The 14,273-nt window shown below is 41.5% G+C and overlaps 1 protein-coding gene across 4 annotated transcripts in view; it reads right to left on the bottom strand.

Annotated features, from left to right (window-relative positions):
- rims2a (regulating synaptic membrane exocytosis 2a) overlaps positions 1-14,273 on the bottom strand; it is a gene marked incomplete at its 5' end in the record, with an annotated part of 128,623 nt that overhangs the window by 19,585 nt on the left and 94,765 nt on the right. For 2 of the 4 annotated variants that reach the window (XM_084557976.1, XM_084557975.1), the window contains 2 exons: positions 5,424-5,590; positions 7,905-8,005. In XM_084557976.1, the coding sequence (XP_084414102.1) occupies positions 5,424-5,590; positions 7,905-8,005 (268 nt within the window). Of the gene's footprint in view, positions 1-4,632; positions 4,855-5,423; positions 5,591-7,904; positions 8,006-10,579; positions 10,613-14,273 lie in introns of all 4 variants that reach the window. The other 2 variants (XM_084557974.1, XM_084557973.1) reach the window with 2 other exon arrangements.

Below are 14,273 nucleotides of genomic sequence, written 5' to 3'. Positions count from 1 at the left end.
ACGCTGGCTCTTTCATTACACCGAATGACAGCAAAGCCGCGAAGTTGGAGGGGGTCTGGAGGATTGTGCGGTTTCTGCAAGCGAGGTTTAAAACGAATGAGGCTGTTTGAATAAAAATGTAATGTTCTGTGAAATATTCAGAATTATAAAGAATTCAAAGCGAGTTGCTCTGCTTTCAGTTGATGAAGCGAATGTTCTTGTAGCCCGACTGCACACCCTGTACCATTCGAAATGTTTACATCCAGGAGAAATCCTAATCCCTGTCCAGCAAGCAGGCTTGTAAATAAGGTTTACAGTTTTGTTGTCTAAGAACTTTTCTATCTAAAGTGATGAGCATCTTGCTGGTTCATATGGATCAAACCAACCAAATACTGCATGATGCTGGTCTCAAAGGAAAAAAAATTTCTTCAGCCATTCTGCCAGAGGTTGTGTGGATTCGTAGAAAGTCCAGGACACGTCCCTTAAAGGACATGTCCCTTTCTTCTGAATAATGAATTCTCAAACTGGCTTAATTACATTAATTTGTATAATTCATAGTTGGACTGGGTATATCGTAGAGTCCAACTGGACATGTTACCGCTCCAAAATTAAATAACTCTCGGACGTTGACTTGAAAAAACTGCATGACATAAATGTTGTAGCACCTCCTCTCGTTATAGTATCACTACTCTCTGAACAGGTCTTGGCATCCACACCGGCCTCACTGTGTAAATGTGCCTGCTTGAAAAACCGGGACTCTCCAGGGATTTTCAACCTCAGCCCAAAGAACACAGTGTTCCTCATCATGCAGACTGCTCGCCATGCATTTTCATCTAGGCCAAGATGTTCCCAAGGCAAAACAAAACCAGGAATTGTATTTATTTATTTATTTATTTTTGTCTAGCGAAAGTGTTGACACATTATGTTGCGCCATGCTGTCTTCCATGGGGTAATCTACTTAATGTAATGCCACCACTAGATAAAACAGGATGTGTGTCGGCATGACAAGAAAACGGTGGTCGAAAAGTCCATGTGATTTTATGCGGTCAAATTTTGTTTAGAGACTATAAATGCTACTGTGAACCACGCTGGATGATTGTCAAGCTGGAGGGAAGGGGGGCAACGCTGATCATCGTCAGCTATATGTTTTTTTTTTATTAAACTGTTAAAGGCTGAGTTACCTTTGCTCACTTATTAGTCTATGATTGACAGGTGGATTATGAAAGCTGCACGAAAATGTAAAATTCATGCAAGGTGCATTCGGTCCTCCCATACTTATCCCCTCGTCTCGTTCACCTTTCAGAGAGAGGATCACTGCGTCTTTATCAGCTGAGGGAGAAAATCTGGTTTCCATGGCAACTGCGCCCCAAGCCAGAATATTAGCATGCACACAGGCCTGTCAACACGGCTACAAAGTTGTTGTTTTTTTTAAGTCAGAGACTGAAGTGAGCAGAACTACAGTCTGGAAGGAAATCATATATTTACTGAGTAACTATAGCTGGATGCAGGACTCTCCTTCCGTTCACTAGCCAGCTTGTTAAATACGTTAGGTGGACTGTTGGTTTTGCACAAACTTTTTTCCTCAAGCCAAAACAGTCTTTACTCTCCCTCACATGAATGAGTCGGGCTACGATACTGGATAGAAGCGACGTGGAGGAGAAGACACCACGTGGGATTGAAAAGTGCTGATGGAAAGCTCCTTTCATCCTGGAGACCACTAGACACAGCATCATCTCAGAGTGCCATGCGTGAATCACCTTCTCTCTGCGGTGGAAGCACTCATGAACTAAATACACACATGGCCATCATGACGCCTGTACGCTAGCCCTACATGAGCAGGACCGTGCAATGTGTATATTTACATTGTGACCTCAACGCGTATGAGTCATGAGTAAATGCAGCTAGTAGCTGACCGATTACAGTACGCTGCTTCACCGCTTTCACACATAGATGACCAGAGAGCAGTGAGTAAAGCTTTTATAACTTTCAGCAGAAAGCATCATATCCATTATTCAGCAACTTGCTGACTCCTCAGAGGACGTCCAGACATGTGATTAATCATTTTCAGTATTTACAGTACAGATCCCAAGGCTCTCGTAGAAAAGCTGAGCTCTCTGTTTGCTGTTTACAGAGTTAAGTGCCATCGCTGGTAGAGACCCGCCTTATAGAATTTGTTTGAAAGTCGTGATTCACAAATTAAGAGGGCATCGCTAAGCACCGGCACAAAGGTCTGGCATTTAATTAGTTTAAAAATAATATACTTCTGAACTACCTGCTTTGGCTTAAAAACATTGTTGGAGTTTAGAGTACATAAAGTACATAGTCTGCTAGAGTCTAATACAAATGAATAGAAAAAAACGCATGATGATGTATCAAGGCTAAATAACTTTAAATAAAAGTTTGAGCGAGAGAGGTAGTGTCCACTTAAGAAGTGGTCTTGTCCTGAGGACTTGAAAAACTGCACATCTATGTAAAAATGAGGATAAACCCTGTTTGACTGTATGTATTAGTGTTATTACTTACACTGTATAATTAGCATTAACGCAACACGCTTCAAAGTCTTTTGACCGGAGTTTATTCTCTGCATTTGGTAGCTGAAATTATTTCTAATTTAAATGAAATCTTCTGTAATGTCACACTACATTAGGTTACATTTATTTTACTTATTTTCCTCCTTATTCAGTTACTACAGTGATTGTTTATTTGTTATGTTTTAGTCCATCCTCCATAGCCTCCAACCTAATGCCAACCTATTATATGTAAAATTCTGGTCCTTCAAATCATGAAGCAGGAACACAGAGAACTAGATTCTAAGTCTTATTTACATGCATCCTGGGTTCTGATTAGATTCTGTAAACCTCTGTAATATCCACACATTTACTACTCCTATAAATAATCAAGGCTGCTTAGCAACCACGTGCTCACTACTAGACTTTATTGTCCGTTTAAAGCAGTAATTACTGTCCTAATACCTTAGATGAAGATTATTTTATATACTGTCCTATGTGTTGTTGTCCCAGAAAAGCAGGATGACAGTGTAATGACTGTACATTATCGGTTTATACTGTAGCTGTCATGAAGAAATTGGGGTCGATCACACAGATAATTGTCAGCACGTTATAAGCAACACCAGTCCAGCTCACTTTCAGTCAGGATGAAAACATCGTTTGAACTTTGAAATTGAAATAAGTAGTATATTCAGGATATATAATTGCCAAAGCTGGCTTCTTAATCACATTAACAGCAGCTTCCAGAGCCTTCACTGAAAGTGACTTCATCGATGGTGTAGGTGGGTGTAGGTGTGATGGTTGTGGTGTGGCACAGAAAGAAAGGGGCATGTTTGCGACGTGTTGAGGGGCAGCTGGAGGAATGAGGGAGTCGGACAGCAAGGGACGAACACAGACTGACAGACAAAAAATATTGATGCAACATTCCAGCATTGTGCAACACAGACGTAATAACACACAACATAAACTGCAGCTTTACAGCAAACCAGTGGACAACAGGAAACCATCTCAGGATTACTTGATCTTCTTTTTGCATTGATCTGCATTCTAAATCGCATTGTGTAAGTTTCACATGTACAATTCCACGATTCCGCTCGTGTTCCTGACACGTGTATTGGTGCTAATGCTGAATGTGCATTCTCAATCACACTCTACCTGCTGGTTCAGAGTTAATCACACATGAGAGGGTATAGCTTTTATCTTAATGCGTTTTCTCTTAAAACCTAGGAGACACAACGAGAGTACTAATGTTGGTAAGCACCAGTAGCTTGGATTCCCGCTGTGAACGGGATTTGATTGTGAAGACATCTTGTGAAAGCTTTTATCCAGCTGCGGGAGTCCAAATTCATTTGTTACGGAATATGGTCTTGACACGTGCTAGTGAAACTATACTCTTGTGGCCACTTTAAAATAGCATAATGATAAAAGTGATTTTAATGTGTTCGAATTAAAATCGAAATGCATCAAGTTTAAAAGTAAATAAATCCATGTATGAGTGACAAATGATACTGAAATATATCAGAATCAATGAGTTTGTAAAATTAGATTCCGGCTAATATTATCAAGTTATAAACAGGCAAAGCAACAAGTTTTGCAGTGCAAAGTATTGAGTTGAGACGGTTCATGTTTTAATACTATATATGTCTTTTATTTTCCCTAACTTGCACCTTTTATTGACTTTATTCGTCATTTTTTTCAGAAACAGTACTAATGTTTAGTCAGGATAATTTACCTCTATACTTTTGGACTGCAAACATATTTTTCGTCACTTCTGCTATACTTGAGTGAGACACAAAGTCCAGTTTTACATAAACTAATATTTTGTGTTTTCATACTTTATGCGTTATTCCAAATTTCAGCTTGGCCGCACAATCTTCCTGCAGAACACAATACCGTATCTTAAAATCTCAGGACGTAAAACTAAACTTGTCTGCGTGGCTATGCAAAAAAATTTAATGATTCTAACCTTTTTTTTTTTGTCTCTGACAAGGGTTGGGGTTGAAGGGCCACAGTTAAGTCATTAGGGTTAAAGGGTGGAGGATAGTCACCACTCACTGGGAGCTACAGGTCCAGACTACTACCTACTGTTAGTAGTTTTTTATTATTGTTGTTAGTGTACAGTTAGAAGCTGCCACACATGTGTTACCTGAGGTCAGTCTCTGAGATACTCCTTTGGTGCAAGTCCTCTTCTTTCTCCATCAAATCCTCCTCATGCTCCTTCTCTACCTTCCCCCCTGAACTCTTCCTCCCTCCCTGCAACTTCCCCCCGTTACTGGCCCCCCTCTCTCTCTCTCCTGCCTCCTCCTCCTCTCGCACCTCCCCTAACTGCTCATCCCCCTCCCGAGACTGGCTCCGTGATCGCAACTGGCTGGAGACGGCGACAGAAGCAAAAAAAGGAGCAGCACATGCAAAGCAGAAAGAAAAACCAAAGAAAGCGTGAACAATGTCAACAGCAAGAGAAAGAAAGACGGTCACAGACACAGCGCAGCAGCCGAGATCAAAAGCGGACTAATTGATAAGAACAGAAAACAGAAACGCAGACTAACAGCAAAGCATCATGCAAATTAATGTGTTGTTGCTTTGATATGAGATGCATCCAAAGAGATGCAGTGTGTTTAATGTTTCAGTGTGTATTGCCAGATATGGACTAACTTCCCCCAAAGCATGAATGAGCAGAGTTCACACATTTGGCTCCAGATTTTCTAAAACAGAGCCAAACCTGAACTCATCACAGGGAGAAAATGACACACATTGCTACGCTGTGTGCCATTTTCCTCTTCAAGTTAACCAGGTGCAAACAATTTCAAAGCGGAAAACGTCTGGACGTGGTCAGGTATATGGAGTTCATGGCCGAGGGGGATTTATCCATATCTGATAACATCTAAATGGAAAGAGCAAGCCAAAGTCCACTGTCCCGTGGCGTGGACATGAGCCTACCGGATCTTGCGGTTTCCTTGCGGCCTTTCTGACTGGACAGACATGTAGCTCGTGCTGCTGAACCGAGAGGCACTACTGGTTCTCGACACAGCGGACACGTCGCTTACATCGCTGTCCGACGACTTGGCCGACAAGTTGTCTGAGCCCCGTGGATCTCTGCCCGGTCGCTGCAAAGGGGACGGAAAAAAAAGACAAATATTATTATGAGCTATTTCTTTCTTTTAAGCCCATGATCTTTTCAAATGTTAGTGGTTAAAAGAAAAAGAAAAGGAAAAACTAATATACATTGGAATCACTCCTTTAACTTTTTAAGATGAGACATTCTCAGTCAAGATACGTACTTCAGGAAAAGTAGGCTAGTTAATCGAAATACTGCCGACTTTCTTTCTCTTCTTTTCAGAGAAGGGAGAGAAAGAGTAGGGATGATGCTGTTACATAAAGTGTGTCAGATGTGCCATTTGAAAGGACAGAATGTACTTTAACGATATATATCAAATAGACATTCTAATGGCAGACAAATATAAGACAGGCTGTGAAATTCTGCAGGTTTTGATAATGTGAATTTCTATGGAGCTTTAAGTATCAATGAAATACCTAACTGCATTGATGAGTCACTGCTACTCATCAAAAAGTGTTGCCAGGTCTGTCTGTTATTGACAGTGACAATTATTAACTATGCTATGTTACACCTCTTATCAATCACTATTAAGTGGGATGTTTTTCTCTAATATTCATATAGAAGTATGTTTAAGTATACACCAATCAAGCACAACATTGTGACCACCTTCCTAATATTGTGTAGGTCTCCCTTGAGCCTCCAAAACAGTTGGGACTCATCAGAGAATGGATATGGGCCTTCTGAGGGTGTCCTGTGGTGTCTGGATACAGAATGTTGTTAGTGGGGGTCTTTGGGTCCTCTGTGGACCATCCCACAGATGCTTGATCAGTTTGGGATCTAGTGATTCTGGAGGCCAGGTCAACACCTTGTGCTCTTCATGTTTTTTTTTTTTAGTTGTTTCTAAACCGTTTTTGTGTGGATGCCTGTGTCGGGCTGCATCCTGCTCGGGATGTCTGCTGCCATCAAGGAGTGTCATTGCTGTGGGGTGGAGGTGCCTGGTCTGGTTTAGGTGGGTGCTACATGTCTAAGTAACATCCACGTGAATGCCAGGTCCAGAAGTTTCCCAGCAGAACATTGTATTGTCACAAGACGGTCAATGTTATGTCCTTCAACTCTCAGTGGTCATAATGTTATGCCTGATCTGTGTACACATGGTAGTAGTGTATATTCCTCGTTTCTTTGAGGAAATCCACCACTAGAAAGCAGACAATATGATATCACACCCAGAGATATTTAGTCGGCTTTCGCTTATCTAACCTTACACGTAGACTTCCCAAGAAGAAGTGGAAATCTTGGCACAAACACAGTTCCAGAAAATTGGAACTGGATATGTACACATATAATATCCTCTGTGTATTTTTCTAGTGGTATGTTTATTGCAAGAGGACCTGGTCTGAGTGTTACGGTAACTGGTAACTACATTTTAAGAGCAGCACTCGCCAGGCATGTTTAATAATAGTCAGAGCATTGTTTTGTCAATGAGACTTGCAGGGAGGAGGACAACTCATTTGGCTTTTTATAGGCTTGTAGCAAACACAGCGGCAACAGCCTCCCCAGCACCGACTTAAAAGGAGAGCAGACAGAGAGGCTGCGTCTTACATGTCTTGGCGTGGACTGCAGTGAGAAAGCAGCCTGGGCCAAGCTTTCCAAACATGTTCAGGACCTCTCCAGAAGAGAGTAGTAAATACTCGCCTCTGCAAAGACTCAGTGTCACATTCCTTGAAATTAAAACGGCAGTCTGTGAGGCTTTGCTCACTTAAATGAAAAGAGAACACACAGCTTCTCATGGACTAAGATGTTATTTACCCACCTCTACATTGGCTGTACAGTGAAGGTGAATGGAATTTTGTTTGTAATGTTGAGAGCTCCACAGCAGCAGAAGTCTTTCCAGTAAATGTGTCCCAGTAGATAATGCACAGACATATTATCATCAACATCATCTGCAAAGGAATCTTTGTAATTTCCCCTGCAGATATGTGATAGTGTTACTGGGAATGCATGCAGCTGCTGCATATTATAAATATATCCTTTACTGGAAACGTCAACAAAACTATTTGGATGATTCAAAAGAGTATTAAGAACATGTGTATACTGTATATATTTTACATTCTGTGATTCTGGTGAAAACAACAGAAGCTCACTCAGTGTTTTTTCAGCCTCTGGACCGAGTCGAGTGTTTATCACTCCTAGTGTGTTTGTATGAGTCTTTGAGCGTGCATGGGTACACGCTTGACTGACTGCAAAACAAGCCACGTGGCTTTTGCACAATGCAACCAAGCAAAAAGTTCACTGTTGGTCCTTGTTTTTCTCTTCAAATCCGGAGTACAGAAGCATAACACCGGCATATCTTGACGTGTTCTTACCTTGTGATAGTCTTGCTCGAGTCTGGAGTCAGAGCCGGCCCCCTGCTTGTACTTGTTCATCTTCAGTTTCATCTGTCTGGTCCTCTCGTCCATGTCTATACCTGAGCACAGAGACAGATGATAGTCAGACTGAGAACTGGTACTGTGAGGAAAGCCTGCTGATGGTCTTAATATAATGGTGGGAGACGAGCTTCTGCTGAGCTATAAGCCATGAGCTATGACAAGGACAGATCTAATGGGGAAAAGGTGAATGGCTGGCTGCATTAACAAAGACACACAAACGGATAAAGGTAAGAAGCACAACATTTTAAACTGAACCGAATCCCGGGCTTTAAATTCCTGGAATTTTCTTAACATTAAAATGTTGCCTTTTAATTGAGGGATTCAGACACATTTCATTTTTTAATGCTATGTCAAATTAGTCAAATTAAAATTACAAAGAATTATTCCAGTACTCTTACAATACATGTGACACATTTTACATGAGAGTCTAGATGACTGCCAGTCCCTTGACAGCAAATTAAATTCCTAAATGATCAGACTAATTGGCCAACACATCCGTCTCAAACTGAAAGCCTAGGAAAATACTCCCTTTCTCTCATTTTAGAACTTTGTAAAATCAAAAAAATCAATCCCATCTGATCACTTCCTAAACTGAATTTAATTCCTGTGCTCTGTTTGCCACCGCAATGCTGCAAGCGCAATTTGCACTTTTGCAAGATCTGCCCCATAATCAATACACAAGCTTAACCCTGTTTTGTGGAGATAATAATACCACTGCATAGGAGCTATGCAAACTTTACATAAATAAACACCAAAAAAAACACTCAAAATAGTAGCTCACAACGAATACTCAGTGTTAGAACTGCTACAAAAATTATTTCCACCAAACGATTCCTTCTCTCCACGCTGTCTCTACTTTTGTGTCTAATCATGGCGATGGAGTGAAGGTGAATGCACACGTACAGGTGCCATGCGCAAACATAATGTGCCTGTGCCTTCACACGCACGCACACACATATAAAAGCACACAGACGGAGGAAAGCAATACAAGCTGAGAACAAATGAATGACTGCACAGGTGAGGCAAAGTGAGTTTTCCTCATTAGACTGAAGCTCAGTCTCCAATGACTTCACTGTACTCTTTATTACAGTCATATATAACATATTGTAAGAGGCATTCTGTAAACTGCTCATTATATCTGCATATTATTTGACTGATTAATGACTGTAACTGATGCTTTTTTTAAAGGTACACTGCAGTCAGAAAGTATTTGGGTTGTGTTTGTATTGGCTCTGTGTCAAAGTTCATTTTCAGTTATATCATTCCTATGACCTTCAGTGAACTATTTTAGCTCTACTGTGATTTGAAGGTCTTTACAGCCACATTAATACAATCCCCCAAATCTAATCTTAGTAGACAGATGTCAGTATCATTAAGTTAAATAACTTTATCTTTGTGCACTAAATATAAAGCATAAGCAAGCGGGAGCGGTCATCCTAGCTCTGTCCAAAAGTAAAGTCCACCCACCTGAAGCTTTACGGCTCATTACTTACTAAGACTCATCTTTTTTATCTATTTGTATATGTTGGGTAACAAAGAGACTTAGTGGAATCTTGATTGGTTTCCTGGTGGCATGACTATGGCAAGAAAACTTCAAGAAGTGTCGTCAGATTGGGCAACAGTGTTAAAAACTGACTACATCTCCTATATGTCTGCTTTTTAACCTAAGAGTCAGCCTTTCATTTCAAAGGAAATCTGCTGAAGTTAATATATATATATTTATATATGCCCTGATACAGACAAAAGCGTCCTTTTCAATTGATTATTGTCCTTATCAATTTTTGTTGACAAATTTTTTGATATTACTCCATTTTGTGCAACCCAAATTGCTATGTTGCTAACATTAAGGGGCAAAAGTGTTCAGTCCTGATCATAAATACCAAATGTTTGAATATTTTCAGAATTTTCCCCCCAAGAAAAATCCCCATTACGTTGTTTTGTGTGTGTTTTAAGAGGAAATGGTGACGCCATCACAAACACTGGAATACAAATATAAATACATCTGAAGTTGATCACACATACTGTATTTATGATCAGGAGATATGATCAGGTTGATTAAAAGATTTATGTAAAAAAAAAAATAGTAGAAAATAGTATAAAAAATGTTTATGGTATTTTTAAAGAGGACACTTTTACCCCTTAATGGTAACAACATAACTAGTTTAAAGCAGGAATCTTATTGACTGCACTGTATCTTTTTTGTCAATTAAGTTGTACCTCACAAAATCACTTTAGGAAATGTTGCAAATTCGCATCCAAAGAAATAGTAATAAAAGAAGTAAGTGTGCTGTCATGCGCTCCCAGCTTTCTCGAAAATAACACTCTCATGTCAACTCCTTCTGCAAATAAATCACACTAGCATGACGATGATCATGCTTCTGTGAACCCAAGCCCACACAGTCTGTCCGCCGCAAAAATAAAGAAGTAGAAATGCACAAGCGCGCCAGAGAATGGAAGCAAGCGAAGCAGGTAAAGAAAAAAAACACGACTGAAATGAGGGGAGGCGGTTCGGGGAGGGCAAGCCGGGAAAATATTCAGAGAGAATAAAAGTTGGAGAAGAGGAAGAAGCGGAGTCTGAAAAGGAGGACGGTGCAGAAGAAGAAGGGACAGACCTGAGTTCGTCCAACTTGGTGAGTCCGTGTCTTCTGGGATCACATCACAGAATGGACAGACACAGACAGAGGAGAGGAAGATGGATGTGAGAGGATGCACGAAGGGCAAGGGAGGGATGGAGGAGGAGAGGAAGGACGGAGGGAGGGCATCGCCGTCACCGTGATCACCGAATGTGCCAGGTTTGGAGGGCCACAGTGAGGAGGAATACGATGGGAGAGTGGGGAGGGGGGAGGGAGGAGGGGGGGACACAGCACAACGACAATACGACACAGTAATGACAAAAACAACGAGCACAGAACACACAAAGAAAAATCATAGGTAACACCAAGAACACACAAACTCCACCATGGGCACGGGAAGAAGTCAAAGTAGAGCGAGATGGTGCAAGGCCAGAGGAGGCTGGAGTAGAGGCCAAGAGTTTAGTTATTGGAAATTAGAAGGGGAGGGTTCTGTGCTCTAAAGGAAAAAGAGCTGAAACAGTAAAGAGATGTTAATGTATTAAATCAGATAGAAACTCGAGACCTCTCTGAAGGTAGGTGGGAAGAGGAGGAGAAGAGAGGCGAGGGGGTAAAAGGAGAAGTGGATGTCACTTGAGTCGGCATGGGGCAACTGTGGGGAGACAGCCTGGAAAAATAACATGAAAGAAAGGAAAAGAAAAAAAAAAAACACAAACTGAAAGCACAGAGCAGCAAGCACACAAAAGAGAGAGCCGACTATCTCGCGTATTTTCACCAAGGTAAGTTTGACCTGACAGAAACATGTAAGTCACCTGAGCAGAGGGCAAAAGTGTGCACTTAAACACACACAGTCTCACACACACAGCGTCCAGGACATCAAGACCGACGTCCTGCTTTCGGGAATCTCTCTCGCTTCCAACACATTCACATTTGTTCCATGCACACGTTTTCCTCCCCTTCCCATCATTTACGTCCCTTCTTCTGCTCAGCCTGCCCCGACTCCAGAATATTCTGACTCTCTGACTTAAAATACGACCTCTGCTTTCATTTCGCCAGCAGCAATCAAACCACTTCCTTGTACTGTTTGATTTGATCCTTCGCAAGTCAGGCCCTCGCCGACTGATATGACCTCAGCTCCCGAGTTCAGCACCAGCGTTCGGTTCGTAACCGCCAGCGCCCGTGACACCTCCTCTTGTCTGCCATTCTCTTCCCCCTTCCCGTCTAATCTCCTTCCTGCAGTCTGAATCTGACACGTCAACAGAGAGCACTCACATCAGACTTAATTTTCATAGCCCTTTAAACAGAATTTGCATTTAGCTCAATTAGTACTCAATTAGGGTGAATAATGAAGTGTCACATGAATAAAAAGACAATTTGAGACATCTGCCTCGGTAGCTTTCATCTCTTTGTGGCAGCTAACATCATCTCATTAGAGAGTCAAATGATAATCAAGAGAGCAAGTGATTTTTTCACTTCGGCCGCATCATGTACTGTAGGTCATCGCAGTAATTGAGTGAATATTATGATGGAAGTATAGGAGAGGGTAAAAACAAATAGAACAAGCTATCATACATGTCTCTTGTGGCCTGTGTTAATGCAGTGTGGTAACAAAACATATTTAATACAACAAATAGCTCAAAGATTACAGACCTCAGATCCTTTGACGGTGGTGAGAAACTGTGACTTTCTCCACTTGCACAACTCTCTTTCAGGTGGATGGTCCTCATATGTGTGGCACGATTAAAAAGTGTCTCTCACCATTAACTACCTCACATATATTTTCCAGGATTTCACCTCACTATTTATTAGCATTTATTATCATATCAGCCGAATAGTAGCCCCTCCCCAGAAGACAGAAAGTTATTATACACCGATCAGCCACAACATTATGGAGAAGTAAATAACAATTTACAGCACCATTTAAATCAGTGTTCTGCTGGGAATCTTTTGGACCTGGCATTCATGTGGATGTTACTTAGACATGTACCACCCACCTAGACCAGACCAGGCACCCCCACCCCATAGCAATGACACTCCTTGATGGCAGCAGCCATCCCCAGCAGGATGCAGCCTGACAAACGGTTTAGGAACAACTAAAAAAAAACCTGGCCTCCAAATTCACTAGATCCCAAACTGATCAAGTATCTGTGGGATGATCCATCCACAGAGGCCCCTCCCCTCAACCCATAGGACCCAAAGGCCCCCCACTAACAACATTCTGTTGCCAGACACCACAGGACACCCTCAGAAGGCCCATGTCCATCTATAAATGCATCTTCTTCTTCCAAACTCACACACTCAACTGCCGTTTAATACATCATCACAGAACAAGTAAACGGCACGTACGGGAAAGTAGTGAACGGTGGGTAGCAGCAAAGACCATGATATAGTTCCCAGTGTGAAAGTAACACAGATCTGATTGAGCTGGAAGGCAATTGTGCTTCATCAGCGTTTCCAGAATAAATAAATAAGTAAAGAAAGAAAAATGCGGATAGAGAGAAATCGACACAGAGACATGAGGGAGAAAGAAGAAGTGAGGAGTGGGGAGCAGTAGAGACAAAGACAGAGAGAGAGGAATAGAGAGGCAGGGAGTTTAAAAGGAGACAGAGGTTAATTGACTGACGCCCAGTCTTGCTGGGGAGTTCATTACAGCTTGGATCTCAGAGACAAATGCTTTACACACGTATTCGTGATATCAGTGCTGGAGTTCTGGAGAGCCACTGGGCTGTTAACCCAACAACAAATGTATCAGTCAGAGAACTATGTGGATGTTGATGAGACAAGAATGTAAAATGGAGAATCTTCTCATTAAATCACTTGCTGTAAACACATGGCTTTGTTTAATATGATAATGGCACTGCTTATAATGAGTTATATCAAAAGAAACAATCATAAATCAGTCCGGGGGTACACACCATGTCAGCGAGCGTCATGACAGGTAATCATAAATGAGGCTTAATTTAAAGGAGGGTGAATGCGTGTTGCCATGGAAACGCATTTAGCAGATACAGCAAACAGAGCACCTCGCCGTACCTTAGCAACACATTTCATGCTTTCTATATATACATGGATGACAGCATCTGGTTAGATTTCGCCTCATTAAAGTTGTTCAGTGTATTACTCTGTACAAAACATGAAAAAATAAAATAAAATAATAAATAAATAAAATGACACATCCTGAGTTTAAAGAGATCTACAGAAACATCAGCTCCATGCTGCACTGCAAAACCACACCAAGCAGGAAGAGACCAGAAAACAAAAGGATGCCACCCAGAGGATGACTGAGGCAACTTCATACTAAGGCTGAATCAGAATTAACATGTCCACTGAGGTCCTATTGAGGCATTAACTGCATGGTCAGATAGGAGCATACCAGTTTTTCTAGTTATTGTTGCCACACTTGTCCACAAATGATCGGTCAGATCATTGGATCAAAGTGCACTATGTGGCAGACGTGTAAAGACAGAAATTCACAAGCAAACCAACCAACCAACCTGTATCTGTGAGGGAGGGTTGTGGTTGTGTCCCTCCATCAGACACAGAGCCGTTCAGCCCTCGCTGCTGGTCCTCCCATGTCACCTCTATAGCAAGACACATACGCACACATGCACATACACACACACTGACTCGTCTGGACACGGCAGGAATTGGAACAACCTTGGATTATCAAAAAAATTCTTGTGAGATATATTTATCTATCCTAGATATAGTATATTACAGGCATCGAGTAGCAAGA

The sequence above is a fragment of the Chelon labrosus genome, assembly GCF_963514085.1.
Source record: "Chelon labrosus genome assembly, chromosome: 12".
Taxonomy (NCBI): Eukaryota; Metazoa; Chordata; class Actinopteri; order Mugiliformes; family Mugilidae; genus Chelon; species Chelon labrosus.
Note: the sequence above shows the minus strand (reverse complement) of the source record. Positions and strands in the feature narration are given on the sequence as shown.